Genomic DNA, 26618 nt, shown 5'->3' with positions numbered 1-26618 from the left:
ACAAGTGTTGGTGAGAATGTGGAGAAAATGGAACCCTTGTACATGGTTGGCTGGAATGTAAAATGACACAGCTGCCATGGAATACAGTTTGGCAGCTCCTCAAAAACACACAATTATCATTTTTGGGTGCACATTCGAAAGAACTGAAAGCAGGGACTCAAACACATTTGTACATTAAGTGTTTATAGCAGCATTATTCACAACAGTCAAATGTGAAAACACAAATGTCCACTGACCAAATAAACAGAATGTGTGTGAATACACACATACATACATACAATGGAGTATTACTTAACTTTAAAAAGAAAATTCTGACACTTACTCGAACATTGATGAACCCTGAACACCTTATGTTAACTAAAATAAACCAGACACAAATAGTTAAATACTGTAGAAGTATTTTCCCCATTTACATGAGATACCTAGAGTAGACAAATTCATAGTAATATACAGTACACTGGTTACCAGGGTCTGGGGGAAGGGGAAAAGAGGGGTTATTGTTTAATGAGTATGGAGTTTCAGTTTGGGATGATGAAAAAGTTCCGGAGATGGATGGCGATGCTTGCATAATATGAATGTACTTAATGCCACTCAACTGTATACTTAAAAATGGTTAAAATGATAAATTTCATGTTATTTAACAGAAATAAAACTCTTTATATTCCCAGGTGACATCATGGATATAGAAAATCCTAAGCAGTGCACAAAATACCCCATCAGAACTAACTGAATTTGGCAAAGTAACAGGCTACAAGGTCGAATATACAAAAAACACAACTATAAGTCTACATACTAAGACAAAATATAAATTAAAACTTTTAAACATCTTTATAATAGTATTTTAAAAAAACATAGTATTTTAAAAACAAACCTTTTTTTAAAAGGTTTTGTCAGAAAGAGTGTGCACACAAACGGAGTAGCAGGCAGAGGCAGAAGCAGGCTCTTCACTGAGCAAGGAGCCCCATCCGGGACTTGATCCCAGGACCCTGGGATCATGACCTGAGCAGAAAGCAGATGCATAACCAATGGAGCCACCCAGGCGTCCCTCAGAATAAAGTTAACAAAACATATACAGACCTGTATTCTCAAAACTCTAAGAGAAATTAAAGAAAACCTAAATAAATGAAGAAATACAGCATGTCTGTGGTTCTTTAGACGTGATATTGCTAGAATGTCAGTTCTCCCCAAATTGATCTATCAGTCAATCCCCAACAAATGGACCACATTCCTGAATGTGAAACTATAATCATGGAGCTTCTAAACAGACATATCAGCATCATCAATGAAGTAGTATAAAGTCATACTTGTGACCCAGCAATCTGAGTAAAAGAGTAACAGGCAGACTGTTATTGATTTCCTAGGGCTCCCAAAACAAAGTACCACAAACTAGTGGTTTAAAGCAAAAGAAATTTATTATCTAAAAGTTCCAAAGGCTATAAGTCCAAAATCAAAGTGTCGGCAGGGATATGATCCTCTTGAAATCTATAAGGGAATTTTTCCTTGCTTCTTCCTAGCTTCTGATGATTTGCTGGTAATCTCTAGAATTCCCAGGCTTATAGGTGGATCACTCCTGTCCTTCATCTTCACATAGTGTTCTCCTGTTATTTCTTCACATGGTTTTCTTTTTTATAAGGACATCAGTGATCCTGGATTAGGGGCCAAGCCTAATTAAAATTAACAAGACCTCATCTTGAGTAATTACATGTGCAATGACCCTATTTTCCAATAAGGTCACATCCTGAGGTACTGGGAGATGGACATACAATGTAGCCTACGATATACAAAAGTACAAGAATATTCATAGAAGTTTTTCATAATAGCCAAAAACTACAATCCATATGTCCACCACCATTAAAACACATTTTAAAAGCTGTAATCTATTCATATAAAGGAATGCTACACAGATATGAAAATAAAGAACTACAAAAACATGAAACAACTGATAAACCTCATAAACATAATGTTAAACAAAAGAAGCCATACATGAAAACCCTGGATCCATTTATATAAAAAATAAATAGGTAATAAAAACTATACACTTAGGTAGTAATGCATGGTTACATAGTAAAAATTTAAAGGTAACAAGTGATTAACCATGAAACTAGGATAACAGTGAGCTACCATCAAAAGGACAAGTGCTGTGATTAGGAGAGGACATAATGGAGATTCTGGGGTATTGGCAATATTTTCAACTTCTTTACCTGCATGGTAATTTGCACAGGTATAATGAGTTGTACTCTCATTCTTTTCTGTACTTTTCTATGAGTGATATTTACTTTATAATGTAGTTGAAAGAAAAGCTTTGCTGAAAAAAATTGGAAAAATACTTGAAGCCAATATGACGAAGAGTTAATATCTTTATGTCTCAAGTTCACACCTAAATAAGTGGAAAATAAGCAAAGTGCAAAATTTTATAAAATACATTGCCCTTTGAGTTAGAGGGGAAATGAGAAAATATCTGCTCCTTTGTTGAAAAGCAATCTAGTAGAGGTAAACTAGAAACTAACTGGTTATTGCGGGGGGAGGGAGTAGGAATGAGGTGGAAAAGACAGAAGAAATGAATAGGGGTGAGGAGGAAAGGGTGTGGTACTGAGAATCTTTTTTGGACAGCTCTGAAATTTAGAGGCACATTAGTATCTCACACACCTCAAAACAACACAACAACAACAAAGCAGAATCAGTAAGATGAAGTGGAAAACTAAACTGGAATTAAAAACAGAACCAAATGTTAATAAACCATTTAATAAGTAAATAATGTAACCACAATGAAGAGGAAAAAATATTAATCCAAATAATTTTTAAACACAGTATATGAACTATATATATCATCCTTGGGCTAAAGACAAAAAGAACCCTACCGAATACTGAACTCTTACAGTAAGTTTCTTTTTTGCAGTAGTAATAAGCTAGTAATTCTAAAACTTTGTTATTCTAGGATTAAGCAAATAAATAACATTATGGAGAACAGCAACCAGAATTCTCATCAAGGTGGAAAAGAGTTACAAATATGCAAGAGATGGATTCCTGTCTCAGGTTGAGGTCTTTTATCCATTTTGAGTTTATCTTTGTGTACGGTGTAAGAGAATGGTCAAGTTTCATTCTTCTACAGATAGCTGCCCAGTTTTCCCGGCACCATTTATTGAAGAGACTGTCTTTTTTCCACTGTATATTTTTTCCTGCTTTGTCGAAGATTATTTGCCCATAGAGTTGAGGGTCCATATCTGGGCTCTCTACTCTGTTCCACTGGTCTATGTGTCTGTTTTTATGCCAGTACCATGCTGTCTTGGTGATCACAGCTTTGTAGTAATGCTTGAAATCAGGTAGCGTGATGCCCCCACTTAGAGGAGAACATAGGCAGTAATATCTTCGATATCAGCCACAGCAACTTCTTTCAAGATATGTCTCCAAAGGCAAAGGAAACTAAAGCGAAGATGAACTTTTGGGACTTCATCAAGATAAAAATCTTCTGCACAGCAAAGGAAACAGTCAACAAAACAAAGAGGCAACCCAAAGAATGGAGAAGATATTCACAAATGACAATACAAACAAAGGGCTGATATCTGGGATCTATAAAGAACTCCTCAAACTCAACACACGAAAAACAGATAATCATGTCAAAAAATGGGCAGAAGACATGAACAGATACTTCCCCAATGAAGACATACAAATGGCTATCAGACACATGAAAAAATGTTCATCATCCCTAGCCATCAGGGAGATTCGAATTAAAACCACATTGAGATCTCACCTTACACCAGTTAGAATGGCCAAAATTAACAAGACAGGAAGCAACATGTGTTGAAGGGGATGTGGAGAAAGGGGAACCCTCTTCCACTGTTGGTGGGAATGCAAGTTGGTGCAGCCACTTTGGAGAACAGTGTGGAGATTCCTCAAGAAATTAAAAACAGAACTTCCCTATGACCCTGCCATTGCACTCCTGGGTATTTACCCCAAAGATACAGATGTCGTGAAAAGAAGGGCCATCTGCACCCCAATGTTTATAGCAGCAATGGCCACGGTCGCCAAACTGTGGAAAGAACCAAGATGCCCTTCAAGAGACGAATGGATAAAGAAGATGTGGTCCATATACACTATGGAGTATTATGCCTCCACCAGAAAGGATGAATACCCAACTTTTGTATCAACACGGATGGGACTGGAAGAGATTATGCTGAGTGAAATCAGTCAAGCAGAGAGAGTCAATTATCATATGGTTTCACTTATTTGCAGAGCATAACAAATAGCATGGAGGACATGGGGAGTTAGAAGGGAGTTGGGGGACATTGGAAGGGGAGGTGAACCATGAGACTATGGATTCTAAAAAACAATCTGAGGGGTTTGAATTGGTGGTTGGGTGGGAGTTTGGGGTACCAGGTGGTGGGTATTATAGAGGGCACGGATTGCATGGAGCACTGGGTGTGGTGCAAAAATAATGAATTGCTATGCCGAAAATAAATAAAAAATAAATTTAAAAAACCAACAAACCAAAAAACCCAAAAAAACCCAAATATGCAAGAGAACAGTGAACAAGAGTCATGGACTGCAACTTATGTGATGGTATCAATGTGAACTGATGGCTTTTTATACACACAACAGACAGATACCAATGTGTGGGTGCACTGCATATTCATTCACCCCTTTCTTAATGGTCAACTGACAAGGTCTAGAAGCCCAGTAGCAAATGAGCACATAGAGCAAACACATCTTGGGTTTTCCAAGTCTATTTTCCACCAAAAGGTACCAGGGATCCTTAGCGAAATGGCTGACTCCAGGGTTGGGATAAGCCTGAAATACATTACTGTGTTAACATGTAAAGAAAATGCTCAATCAATGACAGGGGGTCATTTCAAAAGGACACAAGAATCAGTTTTGAAGGGACCCCCATTGGCCCAATCTGAGACAAATTTGAGCATCAATATAAATAATGATAGTAAGGAAATATAACTTGTTGAATACATTAAGAATCCAGGAGTCCATGGGTGCACAATGATATAAATAAGCAGGGAAGAAAGGAAAGCTATTCTTTACAACAACAAAACCAATAAATATAAAGGACTGATGGAATTAGAAAATGGACACTGGGCAACCATCAAACCAATCCATGATTCAGAGAAAAATGATCAATGGATAATACCTACTGGGTAAAAGGTTGAGGAATAACAGGATATTTAAAGAGCCTTACACTATTTCCCCCACAAGATACCTATAAAATTACAAAAGGAGAAAGAGTAACTTCACAGTATAGTAACCTAACAAACACTACTTTAACCAAACGATCAAAGTTAACATCACCTCTAGAAATGGGGCAAACTGACAGTATGTGTCTCCAATAAGCACCTTTCTGTCATATTACTCACAAAAATACATGAGGTGTATTTAACCATAAAAATGTATCATACAAACCCAAAGTGAAAGACAGTCAACAAAGTAACCGGCCTAAACCTTTTAAATATCAAGTCATGAAAAACAAGGAAGACTGAAGAATTGTTGCAGATCAAAGCCGACTAAACACACAGGGCAACTAAATCCAATGTGTAATTCAAGATATTCTTTTGCTGTGAATTTACTATTTTGCTGTAATTTCTTGGCACCACTGGAGAGATCTAAATAAGATCTACAGATCAGATAGTAGTATCATGCCAGCTTACTTTTGATAATTGTACTGTCGCTATGTAAGTCAATGTCCTTGGTTTTAGGGTATGCAACGGACATAATCTGAAATTAAAGGTGTAAGTATGTGTATTATATATACACATACATAAAGGGAGAAAAAGCAATTGACAGGAAGAGTTAGAAGCAAGAAATTAAAGAATAAAACAAGTATGGAAAATGTTAATACAGGAGGAATTTGGGCAAAAGGTATATATAGGAATTTTTTATACGATTCCTGCATATTTTCTACAAGCTTGCGATTTTGTCAAAATAAAAAGCTAAAAATCTTACTATACAAAAATCAGACATTTCATAAAAGCAAAATCAAAGATGAGAATTATTCAACCACTTAAAACACATGTTTTGCTACTTAATTGGCACTAAAAACAAAAATGACAATATTCAGTGGTAGCCAGATTCTGGAGAAGTACTTTCGTACTTTACTGTTTGAAAAACTGGTTCCAAACCTTTTGAGAAAAACAGTGTGACAATATGAACTTAAAGTTATACAAAAAAGAGAAAGAGTATAGACTCCAGTGATTCTACTGGTGGGACTCTATCCTAAAGAAAAGTCATTATACACAAATGTAATCACTACAGCTTTAAGCAGAATACAGGAAGAGTTTAAAGAAAACAGAATCACCCATGGGAATTATTCAGTCACTAAAATAAATAGTCTATAAAAACTAAGCAAACGTGGAGAAGTACTTACAAAAGACACAGTAATAAGATAAAAGTAAAACTGCACGAAGAGAAATAATTACAAGCTGCAGTTTTAAAAATACGCACAAAAAAACTTCATAGCACTGTGACAGTATTTGTAGGAGGTTTTCCCCTTTATCTTTCAAATTATCACTTTATTATTTTAATACTGAGAAATACACAATAAAAGAAAATGAGCTCAGTCACTGCTTTCACATTAATTCTTTATGTTTACAAAGTGCATCCGGAAACATTTCAGTGACAAAATAAAGGGAAAAAGTCATGAGTAAGTGCTTTATATAAATATCTTTATTTTGTTTGTGGATGTATATAGCAGTATACATTTGAGTAAGGAGGCTGTTCAAGCCGAATAGGGAAAATGTTATAAAACATACATTAAAAATATTCATATCAAAAGCATGAGGGTCCTTACATCCTTTTTTAAAGAACAAGCACATTCATACAAATGGAAGGGCTGTGACAAAGAATTTCAAAGTTCAAGAGCCTGTCACAGCAATGAGGTATAAATAACGGGCAAGAGGAGCCTTGCAAGCTTCTCTCTTCTCCATTGCTCACTGAAGTCTCATTCGTTTTTCAGGAGGTCCTTTGGTGCTCACTATCTGTTGGACGTTCTTTGTGGCCTCCTTCTCTTCAGATTTTACAGTTTCTGGTACAGGTTCTGCCTCTTTCTTTGTCTGATCCACTAGACATCAAAAGCAGGTATTTTTTGGAGAGGAAGGCGGAGGGATGAGATCAATTTAGGCAACAGTAAAATGAATAGTTTAGACTCAACTCCATTTAGAACTGCCGATCTCAGTTCTAAATTTGGCTGTTTCATCAGGCAGATATATAAAAACCCATTTACAAACCTAAAACCCTGATAACCCAGGCAAATTTGTGATCATACACAAAAACACTTGTCCTTTAAATAAGACGATATGCACAAACCAGATACAGAGTCTCTCCCAGGTTGAACAAATGCTTCAATATCTGTTTTCAATGATGAAACAGAACAACTTTTTTTTTACACTGAGATCTGAACTAAAACTCAGATCGCCTTGGCTCCTCCACCCCCCTCAATACGTCCTCTTCCTACTCCAATTAATCTTTTAAGTACTCATATCACTACCACACAAGCACCTTCTGGTCTCACAAATTAGGAGTAACAAATTACCATGAGAGTCTAGAAGGACAAAAGAACATTAGCTCATTTCATGTGCTACAATTGTCACTGAGTTGAACAGACCGGTTTTACTTCAAGTTTAATAAGAATATCAGGAACCATACCTGGGACAGGCTTTTCTCCAGACTTTTGCTATAATTTTAAGAAAGGGGGATAGAGAGGAGAAAACAGGGCAGGTTAGCAAAGTTCTCTTCTTCTTGACTTCATAATTCTTATTAAAATTATACTTTCATTCACATTATATTAAAAATGATTCCATAAAGAGGAACTACCATTCATGTACCATAAAAAGTAAATGTATCATTTTCTACTTCTCATCCCCTTGTTCCAGAAGTCACAAAACTAAAACTAGGATGAAAGAATCAAACATAAACGATCCTCCCCTGAACATCTATCTACATGGCCCTCTGCCTCCGCACCCAGGCTGTAATACTTCACAAAAAGTAGCTAAGCAGAATCCAACGGCAGAGAATAATGGAGTCTTTCAAGACTCCGGAGGCATACTTGTTTAGGGTATACAAGCTTGAAGAAAGCAGAGAATAAAATACAGATGAACACTCCAACTTACAAAGATGGCAGGTATGGGAAGCGAAGAGGAAGAAGGTATTATTCTATGAACATAAGGCTTCTGATGAGCGTCTATTAAAAATCAAACTACGGGGTCCCTGGGGGGCTCGGGTAGTTAAGTGTCTGCCTCTGGCTGGTTAAGTGTCCGCCTCTGGCTCAGGTCATGCCACCTGCTCAGCAGGGAGTCTACTTCCCCCTCTCCCTCTGCCCCTCCCACCAGCTCATGCTCTCTCTCTCTCAAATAAATAAAATCTTTAAAAAAAAAATTTTTTTTTTTTTTTAAAATCAAACTATGGTAAAATAATGACAGGGGCATCGTGAGTCAGGAACAATGTCATTATGAGTCTGACCAAACAAGGTCAGATCCTCCATTCTGTGCAACAGCTCTTTCATTTGATTACACTGTCATCTTCCCCACCTTTTTTTTTTTTAAGGTTTTATTTATTTATTTGACAGAGAGAGACAGAGCAAGAGAAGGAACACAAGCAGGGGGAGTGGGAGAGGGAGAAGCAGGCTTCCTGCAGAGCAGGGAGACGGATGCAGGGCTCGATCCTAAGACCCTGGAATCATGACCTGAACCAAAGGCAGACACTTAACGACTGAGCCACTGGGTGTCCATCATCTCCCTTTTCCTATCACCTAACTTAAATTCTTTAAAACAGTTTCCCCTTCCCTCCTCAAGGCTCACAACCTACCCTTCACTTGCAGTTAATGATTCTGTATTCTACATTTTCAAAAAAAGGATGTCTAAACCCCAAGTTCCCTCCTAGCTACCTCCTTCAAACTTACTATTCCTTTTCCTATACACATGCGTTAAATACACACATACATGTAACTTTACAGACTTCCCCATCATCTGGAAAGAACTTTTAAGTTAATGTTTCCAAGCATTTTCTGAATTTCTTTCTGAAATTACATGCCCTTCCTAAGCTTTCTCATCTATTCTATGACTAAAGACTATCATTTCCTGATATCATGTTTTCCAGATTCATGCTGACACTGCCTGATAGCTCATTCCAACTGCAAGTTCTGGAAGCCACACTTAATAAGACCAAAACTGAGTTCCATATTATTATCCATTGTGCAGAAAAGATTAACACTGAAAGCCTGAGGCTGCTATCCTTAGAAAAGGCAGCTTGCAAGGCTAGCCCTTGCTGATGACTAAGAAATTTTGGAAGGTTCCCATCATTCCCTGATAGTGGTGCCTCACTGTGCAATGTTGTTTATGCTGAACATTTACTTCCCTTCCAGGAATGTGAATTTTGGTGTCAGTTAGATAGAGTACCTACATGATGAACTCCCTCTCCTGTATTAAAAAAAAACACCAGCACCACTTCTCTAATGGACTTCCTTGGGCAAAAATACCACATACATGTTGCCTCAATTTCACCGTTGAGAGAAGAATGTACTTTGTCTAATCCCTAATGGGAAAGACAGGATATAAGGAAGCCTGCACACAGGCTCCCCCAGACTCTACTTGTCTTTTTCCTTAAATCTGGCTGTATATCCTTACTAGGTCACTCTAATAAATCCAGTGAGCCCTTTGAGCAAATCTCCAGACACGAGGGTGCTCAAAGGACCTCCAACATACCCATATTATCACACATCTTACAAATATATCAGGATTTAAATATGTCTAGAGTGATCTGAGGGAACAAAGAATTTTTCTTACTTTATAACAGGAGAGGAAATACATGGCATAACACTGAAAAGTAAGAAATTGAGAGGGGAATTTTCTTCTACTGCTAGCACTGAACTATTTGAACTATACTGGACACTGGACTGTATGTGGACATCTGAATAATGTCATCACATACCCAACACACACTCTCATCTTTTCTAGTGAATACTGTCAGACAAACTAGTAGCATACGGTTTCAGATAGGAAAATAGAATGGGGGCAGATTTTGACAAAATTTAATCAGTAACCTTGAGATAAACCTAGCTGAATACTATGGTGTTCAACAACTTCTGAAAACAGCACTGAAAATACATTCATCATAAAGGGCCCTGAACTCCCATTACATTAGTGTCAGTGTAACCTTCAGTAATAATAAGAATTAAAACACGGAAAAAGGAACTCCATGGAAGCAGTCAGGGCTTTCCTAATATTCTCCTGAGCACTCCTCATAAGGCAACCCAGAAGCTCAACTGTCAAATACAACGGGTAAGTAAGAGTAAGTCCTGAGCTACAAACAGTTCTGGGAGACACAATTGGTAAACAGGGAGTTCACAGGAAACTTCAGGTAAACCAAAAATCTACTTTCCTCTCTAGATCTCAGAAGAAACATTTTGCGTAGAAGGAGGAGCAGGATTAACAATTCTAGAGAAAGCCATCTTTCTTCTAGTTCTATTACATAGAAGTGGACATACTCTCTCTTTTGGAGTTGACTTTGGCCTTGGATGGTTAAAAGAAATGTAGGATACTAGAAAAATGACAAGAGAAGTAGGACTATGGCTAAACCTTTCAAAGAAAAATGGGGCCACCTGGATGGCTCAGTGGGTTGAGCATCCGACTGTTGGTTTCAACTCAGGTAGTGATCTCATGTGTCAGGAGATCAAGCCCTGCATCAGCCTCCATCAACCTTTGCACTCAGTGGATAGTCTGCTTGAGATTGTCTCCCTTTCCCTGTGCCCCTCCCCCTACTCACATGTGCATGCACTCCCTCTCTCTAAAATAAATCTTTAAAAATAAATAATAAAAAAGAAAAACGTAAAAAAAGAGCTGAAATGATACGGAGTCTGCAACCAGCTTCAAAATAATTCAAAATAAATTCAAATAAACTCAAATTCAAATTCAAACTCAAACTCAAATTCAAATAAATTCAAAATAAACAAGACTGGCCATGTTTGATGACCGCTGAAGCCAGGTAACAGATACATACAGGGGTTTTGGTTTTAATTATTCTACTTACTTTCATATGCTATTTTAAATTTCTATATTTTTCTACGAAGCAAAGTGTTTTTTAAGATTCAAGAGTCTGAAGTTTTCTACATTGTCTAGCTCATCAGAATAGGAAAGTATGTGGAATTTAAGACAGGACCCCTAGCCAGAAAAAAAGGTCATTCAGCTGGGATACCTCAGAACCTAAACAGAGCAGTAAGCTACTGAATATTCTGGAGATGGTCAATTAAAATAGAACCTTAACAACTAGTATTTAAACCACAATCTGTTTCTTTTCCTATATTCTCAATTTTGGTTATCAATCAAAACCAAGTCTAAATCTAAGCCTGATCCAAATCAGCAAAAAAGTCATCAAACTCTCATTCTTTGTAGACAACATGATACTCTACGTAGAAAACCCAACTGCCCCCCCAAACCCAACCAAAATTGCTAGAACTCATACAGGGATTCAGCAAAGTCACAGGATATGAAATCAATGCACACAAGTCAGCTGCATTTCTATACACTAACAACAAGAAAGAAGAAGGAGAAATTAACAAGTTGATCCCATTTACGATCGCACCAAAAACCGTAAGATACCTAGGAATAAACCTAACCAAAGATGTAAAGGTTCTGTACTCTAAAAATTACAGCACACATATGAAAGAAAATAAGGAAGATACAAAGAAATGGAAAAACATTCCATGCTTATAGATTGGAAGAACATACATTGTTAGAAGGTTTATGTTACCCAGCGTAATCTACACGTGTATTTAGGGCAATCCCTATCAAAATACCATAAACATTTTTCAGAGCTGGAACACATATCCTAAATTTTGTATGGAACCAGAAAAGACCCCGCATAGCCAAAGGAATGTTGAAAAAGAAAACCAAAGCTGGAGGCATCGCAATTCCAAACTTTAAGCTGTATTACAACATTGTAATCATTAAGACAGTAGAGTGCTGATACAAAACAGATACACAGATAATGGAACAGAATACAGAACCCAGAAATGGACCCTCAACCCTATGGTCAACTAACCTTCAACAAAGCAGGAAAGATGTCCAATGGAAAAAAGAGTCTCTTCAACAAATGCTGTTGGGAAAATTGGACAGCCACATGCAGAAGAATGGAACTAGACCACTTTCTTACACTATACATAAAAATGAAACTCAAAATGGACAGAAGACCTAAATGTGAGACAGGAATCCATCAAAATCCTAGAGGCAGTAACCTCTTTGACCAAGACTTCAATAAATGGTGTTGCGAAGACCAGGCAGCCACACGCAAAAGAATAAAACTAGATCATTATCTTACACCATACATAGAGATGAACTCAAAATGGATTAAAAACATGAACGTGAGACCTGAAACCAAAAAACTCAAGAAGAAAAACATAGGCTATAAGCTCCCTGACATCAGTCTTGGAGATAATGTTTTGGATTTGACACCAAAAGCAAACACATCAAAATCAAAAATAAACAAGTGGGACTATATCAAACTAAAAAGCTCCCGCACAGCAAAGGAAACCATCAACATAATGAAAAGGCAACCTACAGAATGGGAGAAAATATTTGCAAATCCTATATTCAATAAGGGGTTAACACCCAAAATATATATAAAGAACTCATACAACTCAACGTCAAAACAAAACAGAAACCCCCAAACAACCCAATTAAAAAATGGCAGAGGAGGGACAGTTGGGTGGCTCAACTGGTTAAGCATCTGCTTTCAACTCAGGTCATGATCCCAGGGTCCTAGGATCAAGTCCCGCATAGGGCTCCTTGCTCAGCAGGGAACTTGCTTCTCCCTCTGTCTGCTGCTCCCCCTGCTTGTGCTCTCTCTTTCTGACAAATAAATAAATAAAATCTTAAAAAGAGAACAAACAAAAAAAGGGCAGAGGAAGTGAGTATTTTTCCAAAGAAGATATATACAACTGGCTAACAAGTATGTTAAAAGGTGCTCAACATTCTAATCAGAATGGGAAATGCAAATCAAAACCAGAGTGAGATATCCCTTCACACCTATCAGAATGACTATCAACAAAAGATAAGAGATTACAAGTGTTGGCAAGGATGTGAAGAGGGAACCCCTATACACTGCTGGTAGAAATGTCAACTGGTACAGCCAGTATGGAAAACAATACAGAGAGTTCCCAAAAAATTAAAAAAAGAAATACATGATCCAGCAAGCCCACTTATGAGTATATATCCAAAGGAAATGAAAACAAGATACTGCAAATAACAGCATTCCCATGTTTACGACAGCCATTAACTCACAATAGCTAAGATATAGAAACAACCTACAATCTATCAAAAGATGAACAGATGAAGAAAATGTGGTATGAAATTGATTATTATTCAGCCATCAGAAAGCAGGAAATACTGCCATTTGCAGAAAAAAAGATAAACCTTGAGGACACTACACTAAGTGAAATAAGCCAGAAAGAGAACGTGAAATATTCTATGTATCATTTATATGAGGAATCTAAAAAGGCCAAATTCATAGAGAGAGTTAAGTGATATTTATCAGTGGTTTGAGTGGTTGGCAAGGGAAGTGGGAAGATGTTGGTCGCAGGGTACAAACTTCCATTGATAAGTTCTGGGGATCCAATTACAGGATAGTGATTATAGTTAATAATACTGTATTATACACTCAGAAATTGTTAAGACAGTGAATTTTAAATGATCTCACCACAAAAAAGAAATGGTAACTATGTGACATGATGCAGGGGTTAGCTAATGCTAGCGTGGTCATTTTGCAATATACAAATGTATCAAGTCAATACAGTGTATACCTTTAACATACATAATGCTATACACCAGTTATATCTCAATAAAGCTGAAAACAAAGTTTATTACTAAGTATTCTTTAATGCTACTGTTAATGGAATTAATTTCCTTCTCAGATAGTTCGTTGTTAGTGTATAGAAATGCAACTGATTTTTGAGTGATTTTGCATCCTGCCACTTCACTGAATTTGTTGACCAATTTAGCTTTTGAGTGGTATCTTTACAGTTTAGTATGTATAAGATCGTGTCAGGGATCACATAAAGACACAATTTTACTTCTTTTCCTATTTGAATGCCTTTTATTTATTTTTACTGCCTAAATTCTCTGGTAGAACTTCCAGTACTATGTTGAACAGAACTGTGCAAAGTGGGTATTCTTGTCTTGTTTCTGATCTTAGAGGAAAAACTCTGTTTTTCAACCACGGAGAATGTTACCTATGGGTTTATCACATAGGACCTTTATTATGTCAAGGCACATTCTTTTCTTATGCAGTTTGTTGAATTTCTTTTTTTATCATAAAAGGCTGTTAATTTTGTCACATGCTTAAGAATAAGCCATCTTATTCTTAAGAATAACCCATCTGTTGAGATGACTGTGTGATTTTTAACCTTTGTTCTGAAAATATAGTATATCATCAAGACTGACTTCAGTATGTTGTACCATCCTTGCATTCCAGGGATAAATCCCACTTGATCATGGTATAGGATTCTCTTAATGTGCTGTTTAATTGGGTCTCCTAGTATTTCATGGAGGATTTTTGGATCTGTGTTCATCATGGATACTGAACATAGTTTTATTTTCTTGTAGTGTTCTTTGTCTGTCTTTGGTATCAGATTAATGCTGCCCTCATACAATTTGGATTGAAAGAGTTTGAGGTTTGGTGCCAGTCTCTTCAAATGTTTGTAAAATTCACCTATGAGGTCATCTGGTCCTAGACTTTTCTTTGTGGAGGGGTTAATAATGGGATTACTAATTTAATTACCCTACTCATTTTTGGTTTGTTCAGATTTTGTTTCTTCGTGCCTCAGAGTTGGGAGGTTGTACATTTCTAGGAATTTCTTATAGGTTTTCCAGTTTTTTTAAGGTTTTCCAATTTGTTGACATATAATTACTTATATGTAGTCTCTTGATGATCCTTTTGTTTCTATCTCCTCTTTCATTTCTAATTTGAGTCTCCTCTGTTAGTCTAGTTAAAAGTTTGTCAATTTTATCTTTATAAACACCAACTCTTAGTTTCTTTTTTTTTTCCTCAAGTTTTTTTGTCTCTATTTCATTTGTTTTTACTCATCTTTTTCACTTCTTTCCTTTTGCTAACTCATATGTGAAAACTAAGTAAGACACTACTGAACAACCAATGGTTCAAAGAAGAAATCAAAATGGAAATCAGAAATTATCTGGAAAGAAATAAAAATAAAAGCACACCATACCAAAACTTATGAGGTACAACAAAAGCATTACTAAGAGTAAAGTTTATAATAATAAATGCCTACATTAAAAAATGGAAGAAAGTTCTCAAATAAGCAATCTTAAGTTTACACCTCAAGGAACTAGAAAAAGAAAAACAAACTAAAGATTTCTGGTTTCTGAGAAATCTGTCCATTATTAGTAGTATGTCCATTAATTCATATGAACATTAATATGTGCCTTCCTATTTCTAGTTTTGTGTGTTCTGTTCCCATTTTCTACATCAGAACTGTCCAAAAGAAAGATGTGAGCCACCAATGCAAGCTGGTCGTTAACATCTTTTTTTTTTTTAAAGATTTTATTGATTTATTTACAGACAAAGATCACAGGTAGGCAGAGAGGCAGGCAGAGAGAAAGAGGGGGAAGTAGGCTTCCCGCTGAGCAGAGATATGGGGCTCGATCCCAGGACCTTGAGATCATGACCCGAGCCTAAGACAGAGGCTTTAACGAACTGAGCCACCCAGGCGCCCCTCATTACATCTTTTTACTCTGTACGCCACCCCCCAAGTCCTTGTGCCCAGTATGCACTTTATACTTCTATCACAGCTCAATTCACATGGGCTGTTTCAAATGTTCAATAGTCACATGCGCCTAATGGCTACTGTAGTGTGGAGGTCCAGGTGTTCTTCCCTAAGCCTCCCTCATATATATTATGTGCTCACTGAATGGTCAACCACACTGAACCTCCTGCACTATTATAGTTCTCATACCCCTACATACACTATAATTTACTTATTCAACAGACACTATTTTATCTTCAAATGCAATTCATCAGAGTTCTCTAAATTAACTTTCCTGTCCTACATTCCATTCTGTCCTCAGCTCCCTTCATCACCACACCACCATTCCAACAGCATACAACTCTCACACAGTGGAGTCAGGGAAAGCGGGAGGGGAAGCCTGTTCTAAAGTCACATCAAAGTGTGAAAGATCTCATTTAATCTAAAACCAACCTGGGGCACCTGGGTGGCTCAGTGGGTTAAACCTCTGCCTTCGGATCAGGTCATGATCTCAGGGTCCTGGGATCAAGTCCCACATCGGGCTCTCTGCTCAGCAGGGAGCCTGCTTCCCCTCTTTCTCTGCCTGTCTCTCTGCCTACTTGTGATCTCTCCCTTTCTCTCTCCGTCAAACAAATAAATAAAATCTTAAAAAAAAAAATCTAAAACCAACCTGAAAATCTTAGTCCCCCCACTACAAGAAAAGTAGTATACATGACCCTGTGTGTACAAAGCCCTGTAGAAGTATGAACTGAGAAAAACATATTCACATACTCCATCTCATATCTACTTCACTTCAAAAGCTCATTTAGTAAAATGGCAGGTCGATGTTATTACTATTATGCTCAATAAAATAACAGAATTCATATAACTTAATAACCCATATGATGAAACTCTATTTATTACTCCTTCATTTATTATGCCAAACTCTCTACCTCAACTGTCCTTTTTGTTACAAAAGTTTTTTGTTTCTTACGTTTACTCCTGATCTCTCCACCCAACTTGGGGCTCAAACTCATTATACCAAGATCAAGAGTCACGTGCTCTAGCAGCTAAGCTAGCAGGTACCACTTGTTACAAAAGTTTTAACTAGTCTATCATTTTAGGGCTTAGTTATCTATTACATCAGGATGAAAGGCAGCATAAAGAGTAGAAACACCATGGGCTTCAGATTCTAGTTTAGTTTGTTACCATCTATGACACTTTCAGCAACTTTGGAACGAGAATGTTATGTACATCCTCAGTTTGTGAAGATTCAAAGAGAAACTAAACATAAGAGCACAGAACAGTGTTAATTCCAATCCCTTTACCCACTTCTTCCATTAAGTCATTAAAAACATTCCTTTGATTCAGAGACCCTTTCCCCCCTGACCCAGAGACCATTTTTAACAAATGAGGAAAGTCATTATTTTTATGTCACAACTGAAACAGTTCTCAAATAAAGATAAATATTCCAGGGAAGTGTCAAATCAAAATTAACCACATGCACTCTCATTACCTGCACAAATTTGGGTGGAAATTTCTGTCGTAGGTCTAGGAGTAAAGCATCCACACGTTGTCTCTGAAAAATAGAGCTTGGTTCTTCTTTCCTTTTAGCTTTAGGTTTGACTTTATCTATTAAAATATGAAGTCCAAATCAAAACACTGCCTAATTAGTTTGGTGCTTACACTTTACAAAGCTCTGTCTACTGTGAATATACTCAAACATTATTTTTAATAACTACTATTCCAAAGATTATCCCCCAAAATAAACACAATATATAGAAACAAGTATTCTTAACTCTTCCCTCTTAAATGAAGTTAACATTTTAATATTTAAAAAGCTGATTAAGTCTTTTAAAGATGTTTCAGTTTTACTATCTAAGCTCAGACAGACATTAAGAATTTTAAGGCTAACATTTTTCATAATTATGTAAGTCACAATCCAGATTATGGATCTAAAATTATCTTGTGTATTTTAAGTGTATTAAATTGTCTTCCCACAAAACCCAATAGGTACAAATGGAAATGCAACGTTCACAAACTCAAGTTATCATACTCAACTATGAACATTATAATTCACTGAAAAAAAAAAAACAGGACAAACCAAACAGCAGATCATAAAGGTAAGAAAGAAAAGAACTTGCAAGAGAAATTCTGAAATTATGCATGTGTGAACTTTCCCCTGCAGGGAGCTGCATTGGGGGACTATCTATAAATGATGAGTTCCAGGTAAGTTTTATTCCAAACATTTCATTAGAATAGGGGCAAACAGGTCGAGAGAAGTTTATTCAACAGATGCAAACTTTCCTAAGCCAAATGTTACTGCCTACACCTACAATTAAGAATAAATATACTCTCTGCTCAGCGGGGAGCCTGCTTCCTCCTCTCTCTCTCTCTGCCTGCCTCTCCGACTACTTGTGATTTCTCTCTGTCAAATAAATAAATAAAATCTTTAAAAAAAAAAAATTTAAAAAAAAAAAAAAGAATAAATATAACTAGGGGCGTCTGGGTGGCTCAGTGGGTTAAGCCTGTGCCTTTGGCTTCGGTCATGATCTCAGGGTCCTGGGATCAAGCCCTGCCTCGGGCTCTTTGCTCAGCAGGGAGCCTGCTTCCCCCTCGCTCTCTGCCTCTCTGCCTACATATGATCTGTCAAATAAATAAATACAATCCTAAAAAAAAAAAAAAATTTATATATATATATATATATATAAAACTGTATCTGAAAGACCATTCATTCCACAGGTCTGAATGCTATTTAAAGGCTACTCTTCCTTAAGTAATTTATTCTGAGTTGCTATTTCTCAGAGAAGGAAATTCAGAAAATAGGTATACTGCTATAGACACATTTCCAGAGCACTTTTATTGTAAAGTATGGTGCAGAACCATAGAGTCTAGCAGTCCCATAGGAAACTAGCAGTTATGGAAACTAGGGGACCTTGCATCACAACAGGTAATAACATGGAGGGGTCAGAAAACAGACTGGCCATCTGGAGACAGGGCTGTAAAATCATCTCCCCTACTTTGAAGATGGGAGATTCAGGTCCCAGATTTCAAGAGGACCTAACAGATAGGTAAGCAGGATACATCATCATAACTCATTCCTCATCACCGATATCCTCTATATGCTCCAAGTATTTTAAAACCTTGAATCAACTTACCAAAGATTACCAGTTACCTATAGATTAAAATTTCTATCTGTTCCTACGGGAAAGCTAGCATTACCACATCTAGTTACAGTAATCGTAGCTATGAAACCGTCATTATCCTATGAAGTCTTCCTATTTAAAACACACCTAGAAATCAACAGCTCTTTTTCTATAGAAAACAGCTTCATTCTCAAAATACCAAAAGAGTGTTCTTAGAGGAGTTCTGGGTGTTTTACCCACCTTGCTCTTCGTGATCTTTGAAATGCCACCAATACCCTTTGGAAGGATGGTATCGACAGTAGGACATAGCTTCATCAAAAGCTGACTGAATGCCATGCACTGCAGTAAGCTTGCAAAAAGAAAACAAATTCTGAATTTCTCATTAGATCAACTAAAATCTCCAAAGTAAATACCCACAATATTACATATGCAAGGACAGTAATTTTCTGTTTTGTTTTTTTTTTCAGAACTTTAATCACTATAGAGCTGGGGCTGTGATATATACTTTTAACATGGACTTGGCCCATAGAAACCCATGTTCAAGACATTCTAGTAGTCCAACACTTAGTGCCAACATACACAAGGAAGAAAAGCTTCTGTTTGACTCTTGGAAACAAGGTAGCTCGATTAAAAGTTTTCTTTAGTGTTTCAAGAATGTGAAATACTTACCACCCTAGAGTTTATAACAGACCCCAAGTCTGGGGCTTGATAAATCACTCCAGCAATGATATAGTAATCAGCCAGTGGTATAACTAAAGCAGAGAAAATAAAAATATTCATGAATATAGCTATGCACACAAAATGCTAGATAGATTTTCATAAAGAACAATTAAAATTAAAATTAAATTAAATTAAAATTCCTATTACAATTCTCATATTAAAGCTTAAGGCAGGGCTTGGCAATTCCTATTTCTGTAACTAAATTTATACTGGAAAACAACCATACTCATTCATTTATATTATTATCTAAGGTTGCTATGACACTAATTGAGTAGCTGTTACAGATACCCTGAGGCCCACAAAACCTAAAATATCTACTCTCTGGACCATCAGAGAAACAGTTTGCCAACCAGGGCAATGCTTCTCAAATTGGAATGTGCATCTCAATCACCTAAGTATCTTATTAAAGTCAGATTCTACCCAGTAGGGACAGTGCATTTCTGATAAGTCCCCAAGTGATCCAATGCTGCTATTAGCCACCTACACATTGGGGAATAAGACCTCAGAGTGAGAGATTTAGCGCCTAGGATGAAGATATCAGATGCACTGAACTTGCCAATGTGTCCCATTCCTGGGTCCCAAGGAATAAATAGCTGCTAGTAAAGCTGGTACTACCGTGTGTCGCTACCATACCTCAAACCCTCTCATCATGGAACTCTTGTTCCTGGTCTTACCTTTGTTCTGAAGTTCTTTTTTTCTGCTGGGCAGGGACTCTAGATCATTAGATTTTGAAACTAAATGTGGATTCTTAGCTCTGGAACTGCAACTTCTTTAGCAAGTCGTTCTCTGAAATCAATATCAGGGTGAAGGTTTTTCCTAAATGTCTTGATGAGGTTATCTAATGAGAGATGTAGCAGGTCATCTCTGGAATAGTACCTACTTCTTTGACTCAAAGTCAAATCTGAATTCTATACTCTTCAGTGTGATTTCTAAAGCAAGTTTGTGTTTGGTAATATAAGCCACGTAAGAATTTCGATTGAATGCGTTAATGAGGATTTTCAATTGATCCTCTATGAATTTGGTGCAACTGTATCTACCATGTATTTTTTAAAAGAATTAAGACTTAGTGGACTGAGAGAGTAAGTTACTTAGGATTGTCAAGGTTCCCAACATCTATCCTCACAGAAGAGATGGCTTCAATGTACTGAGTTACTCTGTTAGTGCTTAGACAGTTGTCCTTGGGCATGCTGGAAGACTCTTGGTGTCCAATCATGTGACTAGTGGAACTTGGCTTTTGAGGTATCTTCTAAGGGTAAATTTATGCCTGCTATACTAGTGTGCCTAGACAATTTGTACAAATAATACGATTATAGTAGACGTGTCACTGCCTTCTCAGAGTCTGAAATTTTGGCAGGCAGATGATGTCCAGGATTAGCCCTCGAGAAGAATTCTGGACTCTGAGTATCAAAAGGACTTCCCAAAAGCATATATACTACACACGCAATATGTGTGTGGGGGCTGCTGGAGAAAGGATGCACTTGGTGTAGCCCCTTGCAGAAGGGAAAGCAAAGGAAGCTTACCCATGGATTCCTACAGATCCTATTTGATATGGCTTTTTCCCTTACTGATCTGTCTGTGGAACCTTATTGTGCTGCCATAACAAATCTTAGGTATAACTAACATACCCAAATGCGAAGTCTGCTGAGTCCTCTCAGCAAAGCACTGAACATGTATGTGGTCTTGGGGATCCCCAAAACAGAACCCAATCCAAAAAAGTAAGAATACGTAGCTCAGAAAGTTAAGTAAATTATAGTATTTTAAGAAGAAAATTATGCCTGAAGTTTACATTTTTACCTTGGGTAGGGGACTGCCGCTGTTGCTTCCGAATGATAAAAAGAATGGGCTCTTGAGCATGTAAAAGGATGTATTCTACTCCAACCATTTGACTAAAAACAGAACACACACATCTAGAGATCTATGAATGCTCTATAAACAATTGTGTAGAACAATCAGATTATTGTATAAAAGTAGAATAACACTGTCAATCAAATTAAAACTGCCTATGTTTGATACTAAAAACTGGCTGTCCAATAAAACTGGCTATTTTCTCAGGTAGGTAGAATATATAGTAAGATTTTATTTTTAAACAACAAAATTTCTCTCCAAAAACCTACAATAAGCTTAAATCTGAGTATTTTCAGTCATGAAAGTACACAGAGAGTGTACATTTCAAAAAAGACAACCAAAATACTGCAATGTTTCCTGAGATGTACAAATATACATAAAATCTAAAAATATATAGTACATGAAGACCATTCACGTCTTGACCATAGATTTCAATACTCAACAATAAAACAATAAAAACCTTATCCTTGTCTCCTACAAATTTTTTGAACTGATAGATTATTTAAAAGCAACAATAAGTAGTCTTAATAGTTGTAAATATTTGCCTCTTAAAAGCTATTTATAATTACCTCAGGAATTTAATTTCAAGAACCCCTCTGATGTTTAGATAACAAATGAAAAACTGTATTATACAATTGTTTCAGAAACTTTCATAATAGCAATAAATTCTTAATTATTTGGCATCCAAAGTCTGAAGACTCTTACTTTGCAACTGTCAAGCTAAAATTCCATCATACAAAGAAAAATATACTATAAGCCAGACTATGGCTTAAGACATTAAATTTGATGTAAAAGAGACAATGAGTATGGTCACCTGGTAGAGAACAATTGCCTTGCTAAGATTAGCTATATCTCAACTGGACAGGAATACATGACATTATACAGAAAAGCATTCCTAGGTTATGACTACTGATAATTCCTTTGCTTGTCAAATTTGTAAACCCCCCTCCCCAAACTCTAGTTCTTCCAAAACTTCTACTCTCTACTTCACTATCCATAGCTTGAGCTTCATTTCAACATCTCTAATTGGCAAAGATGCAATCTTCTTACAATAACTTACTTTAAATGTTCTAATGTTAGCCTCTGCATTTTGACCACCTCATTATTACATGTTCTGTCGTAAAAAGGATTACTTCTTTCTGAAAAGTAATCCAGGACACTTCCACTGTTCAAAATGGGGATCCAGGAACTGTCAACCCAAGAGATTCCCAGCAGATTATCTACAGGAAAGAAACAAAATGATAAAGCATGAGAAAAATGACAAAAAGCCAATCCAATATTTATTATGCCTCTAACGCAAAAGGCACTATTAATGTTAAGACCTGTATGAATCCTAACCTATATCCTCTCACAGAAAAGTGTGCAAGAAAGCAATAACAAGATGATATGATAAGCGCTGTAACAAAGATATGAATAAGTATGTTACCAGAGCACAGTGGAAGGAGAATCCCTTACCTGAGGGAACAGGAATGGTTTTTCACAGGATGAGGAGGAGGTGGGTTTTGATGTTAAAAAATAAATGCACCCCAAAGAAAACATTCACAGCCACCAGTCTGAGGCCTCCCAATTAGGGACAAAAATATGTTAGGAAGCTATTAATGCAGAGGAGATAATGATGCAAGAGTTATGAAGCAAGTGCAGTAGAATGCCTTTAATTACAGCAATACAGTTTCATATTTTGGAATAGAATTAACTCTAATATTTCAAAATGCAAAAAGAAAAAAAAAGATACGGTAAATAGAACTAGATAGCTTTATTAATGAGCTTTTATTCCCTACTGACGGCAATAATGTTCCATATCACTGACAGTACTAAAACCCATTAGGTTTAAGTTATGAACATCAAAATGCCTATTGATACTAGTTGAAAAAGGGAGAATGGAAAACTTCAATCTTTCCTAAACTGTAATTGCTTTTGACACCTTTAAAGAAGTCAGGTCTAATCCAAGGCAACAAGCAGTTCTAAGGGAAATTAATCAAATGAGAAAGAGTAATTTTATAAAGGTAAAATGTGCTCTGTATGTTGTAAAATAAAGGAAAAAACAAACAGATGAAGTAAGTGAATCATCAAATAATCAACATAGAGCATTAAGATGGTTCATCATAAATACACCATACCATAACCAAATATCTAACATGCCAGGAAATAACATTTTCAGAAAAAGACAGATTTTTTTTTAATGAAAAGCAACTAAAGATAATTATTAATTTCAGCTTTAAACACTAGAGTCCAGTTATTAAAGTAGTTTTCTTCAAAGCAACATTCTTACATTTTAAAAATTTCTTTAGGAATAATTATATAAAAGCATTTGTGGGTGCACTTGGGTGTTTCAGTCAGGTAAGTGTCTGCCTTCAGTTCAGGCCATGATCCAGGGTCCTGGGATCAAGTCCCACATAGGGCTCCTGGCTCCACAAGGAGCCTGCTTCTCCCTCTGCCCTCTGCCACTCCCCCTGCTTGTGCTCCCTCACTCGCTCTCTGTCAAATAAATAAATAAAAATCTTAAAAAAAAAAAGTATTTGACAATTACAGGTTTGTTTCTCACATAATGGGAACTATGTCTATACAGTGTCATAAGTTACTGATAACAAACTGTTACAATATTACAGATCATTTCAGCATAGGTAGAATAAGCTGCAGAAATGAATAAATATGTAATTACAGATTCCACCTGCTAACAATTATGAAGAGTCAACAGTTATGTGCATGAGGTGATAAGGACCTGGTGGAAGGCAATGGCAATGCACAGAGAGGTAAGGACGAAATTGACATTTTTAGGGAGAAAACAACCAATTTTTTAAATGATCAATTATAAAGTCAGAGAACTTGGGAACCAATAACTTATTTAGTAAAGAAATGATAGTGACTTTGGCTTGGATATGTTGAAGGGTTTTTTTAAATGATTTTTAAAAGTTTATTTATTTGCCGGAGGGAGAGAGAGAATACAAGTGGAGGCTGGGAGTGGGGGAGCAGCAGGCAGAGGGAGAAGCAGGATTCCCGCTGAGCAAAGAGCCCAATACAGGACTCAATGCCAGACCCCTGGGATCATGACTTGAACCAAAGGCAGACACTTAACCAAATGAGCCACCTAGGTGTCCCTGGATATACTGAGTTAAATGTGGAATCAGACTGTCAGAACTTGGAAGGAATCATAAATATCTTTTGCTTCAAGTGACTGTTCAGTGTATTTTCCCTATAATTTTCTTCACCAAGCTGTATTCTGATCAGCAGCTGTCGTATTTTCCCCATATTATAAACCAATGAAAGATGAAAAATCAGTCAAGTAAGGCCTATGAAACCAATGCAAACAAAGAATATTATTCACCACTCTGAACACTGTGCCAGGCACTACTTTAACCACTTCACACAATACTTCAAGAAGACTGGTACTATATAGATACTACATAGTATCTCTGTGCTAGATTGTAAACGTGAAATGCTTTTAGCATACTGTAATAACCCAGTAAATGTTAATTATGAAGATGTTGGTGGCAGTGCCAGTAATCAATTTGTTTTAAAATTTCAATGACCAAAATTTATTTCTGCCTTAATCAAGGCTGTTCTAGTTTGTACCTCTCTCCCCACCTCCAGTTTATGCCTTTAAAAATAGAGATCCCATTCTCAAAAAGGTGTGAGCTTAGCAGATAATTTAGTCACACTAATTGAACTCATTTCAAATGTCAGTATCTCTACAAAGACTTTCTCTGCTTTGCAAGACAGAAATGTGTTCTCACAGCATTTTTTATACTTTTGTTAATATTCATCATATTTTAACCCAGAAATACAAATGTGTTCCCATTAAATTTGACTTTTTAGACAACCAGGGCTGTGTCTTACTCATCAGGCACTTGCACAGGACCAGGTTTAAAATAGTCAGCAAATGTCTATGTATTTAATGACTGAGGGCCAAGGACAAGTTACTCTACTAGACATAGATTTACACATACTCCAGAATCCAAGGATGTTCAGTTACAAAAGGGTTAACCGAGATTACGAGGGTGGTATGCAGCTGAGAAATATATCTGTCCCATCTGGGGACTACCTGTGACCACAGCCCCATTAAGAGAATATACTACTAAGTCAAGTACCACCCTAGTCCCAACTACCTCCAAATTTCCTTGCATTACACAAATGACCTCCTAATTGTTTCTCCCTCTTACACTCCCTCTTACTCTCTTACACTGTTCTTAGCAGACAAGCTGATCCTTAAAAACAGCAAGTCAGATTATGTTCATCCCCTTTGGACAAAACCCTCCAGTGGCTCTCCATTTTAGTCAGTTAGAAAGCCAAAGATCTTATTATCATGGCTTGCAACCAAGTCACCAATTTCTCTGACCTCATCTCCTTCCCAACTTCTCTCACTCTGCTTCAGCCACACTGACCTTACTTTTCTTCTAACACACCAGAAACGCCCCACCTTAAAGCCTTTGCAATGACTGAACACCGTGAAAGGTAAATATCAGAAAACACTCTGATGGAGTAAATGTTCCTTTTTTATCCGGTAGCAAGGGAACATGTTGACATAGTTAAAGTACAGCTTTCTAGCAACAACTAATTAAATTAGGCACGCTGAAACACTCTGAAAAACAAACATAAAAACACTGCAGAAATGGTGAAGATCATTGGACGTTCTGGGTAAATATAAATGAGAATGTATTTCTATTTGTAATATATCTCTATATATTTCTAGAGTCCAATTTGGTTAATATAGAAAAAGGCATCTCAAAACACTTCCCTTTAATAATCAGGTGTAAACAACAAAAATAACTCTAGATAAAAACGATTAAGAACTATTACAGCTAGACAACCTTTGAGGAAAGCCCTTTTTCTTTAAACTGCTGGGGGTGAAAGGTCTCGTATATGGGTACAAAGTTTCTTATTTCCTTTAAAGAAAAGCACACAAAGTTTCAAATGGAAATAAATGCAGATTAAGAGTTTCATACAAGGCCAAGAAGTTTTGGGGGACCCATCACAACAGCAAAAAAATAAAGATATTCATGGGCACTCTCTCTGTCTCATAAACTTTTCTCACTCTCATAAAAGGTTACTTCCAATCTGGAGGACCCCGGACAGTTTGGAACTAAGTTCTCAAGCTTCACACTGTATTTTAACCGCCCTTCGTTCACTCTTTGGAATCCCAGAGCACAATTCCTAGACTTTTTTTTTTTTTCCAAATTCACTGAAAA

The 26618-nt window shown here is 36.8% G+C and overlaps 1 protein-coding gene across 3 annotated transcripts in view; it reads right to left on the bottom strand.

The window, feature by feature from the left end:
• Positions 1-26618, bottom strand: part of MED6 (mediator complex subunit 6) — a 42410-nt gene that overhangs the window by 15008 nt on the left and 784 nt on the right. Inside the window, exons 2-8 of one of the 3 annotated variants that reach the window (XM_059182939.1) lie at positions 22496-22655; positions 21385-21476; positions 19540-19622; positions 19111-19219; positions 17241-17356; positions 7642-7669; positions 6646-7057 (exon numbers count right to left, since the gene is read on the bottom strand). In XM_059182939.1, the coding sequence (XP_059038922.1) occupies positions 6927-7057; positions 7642-7669; positions 17241-17356; positions 19111-19219; positions 19540-19622; positions 21385-21476; positions 22496-22655 (719 nt within the window). In that variant the 3' untranslated portion in view covers positions 6646-6926. Of the gene's footprint in view, positions 1-162; positions 1665-6645; positions 7058-7641; positions 7670-17240; positions 17357-19110; positions 19220-19539; positions 19623-21384; positions 21477-22495; positions 22656-26618 lie in introns of those variants that run through there. The other 2 variants (XM_059182941.1, XM_059182940.1) reach the window with 2 other exon arrangements.

This window comes from Mustela lutreola, chromosome 7, assembly GCF_030435805.1.
Source record: "Mustela lutreola isolate mMusLut2 chromosome 7, mMusLut2.pri, whole genome shotgun sequence".
NCBI classification, from domain to species: domain Eukaryota; kingdom Metazoa; phylum Chordata; class Mammalia; order Carnivora; family Mustelidae; genus Mustela; species Mustela lutreola.
This window is presented reverse-complemented; position numbering and strand designations above follow the sequence as displayed.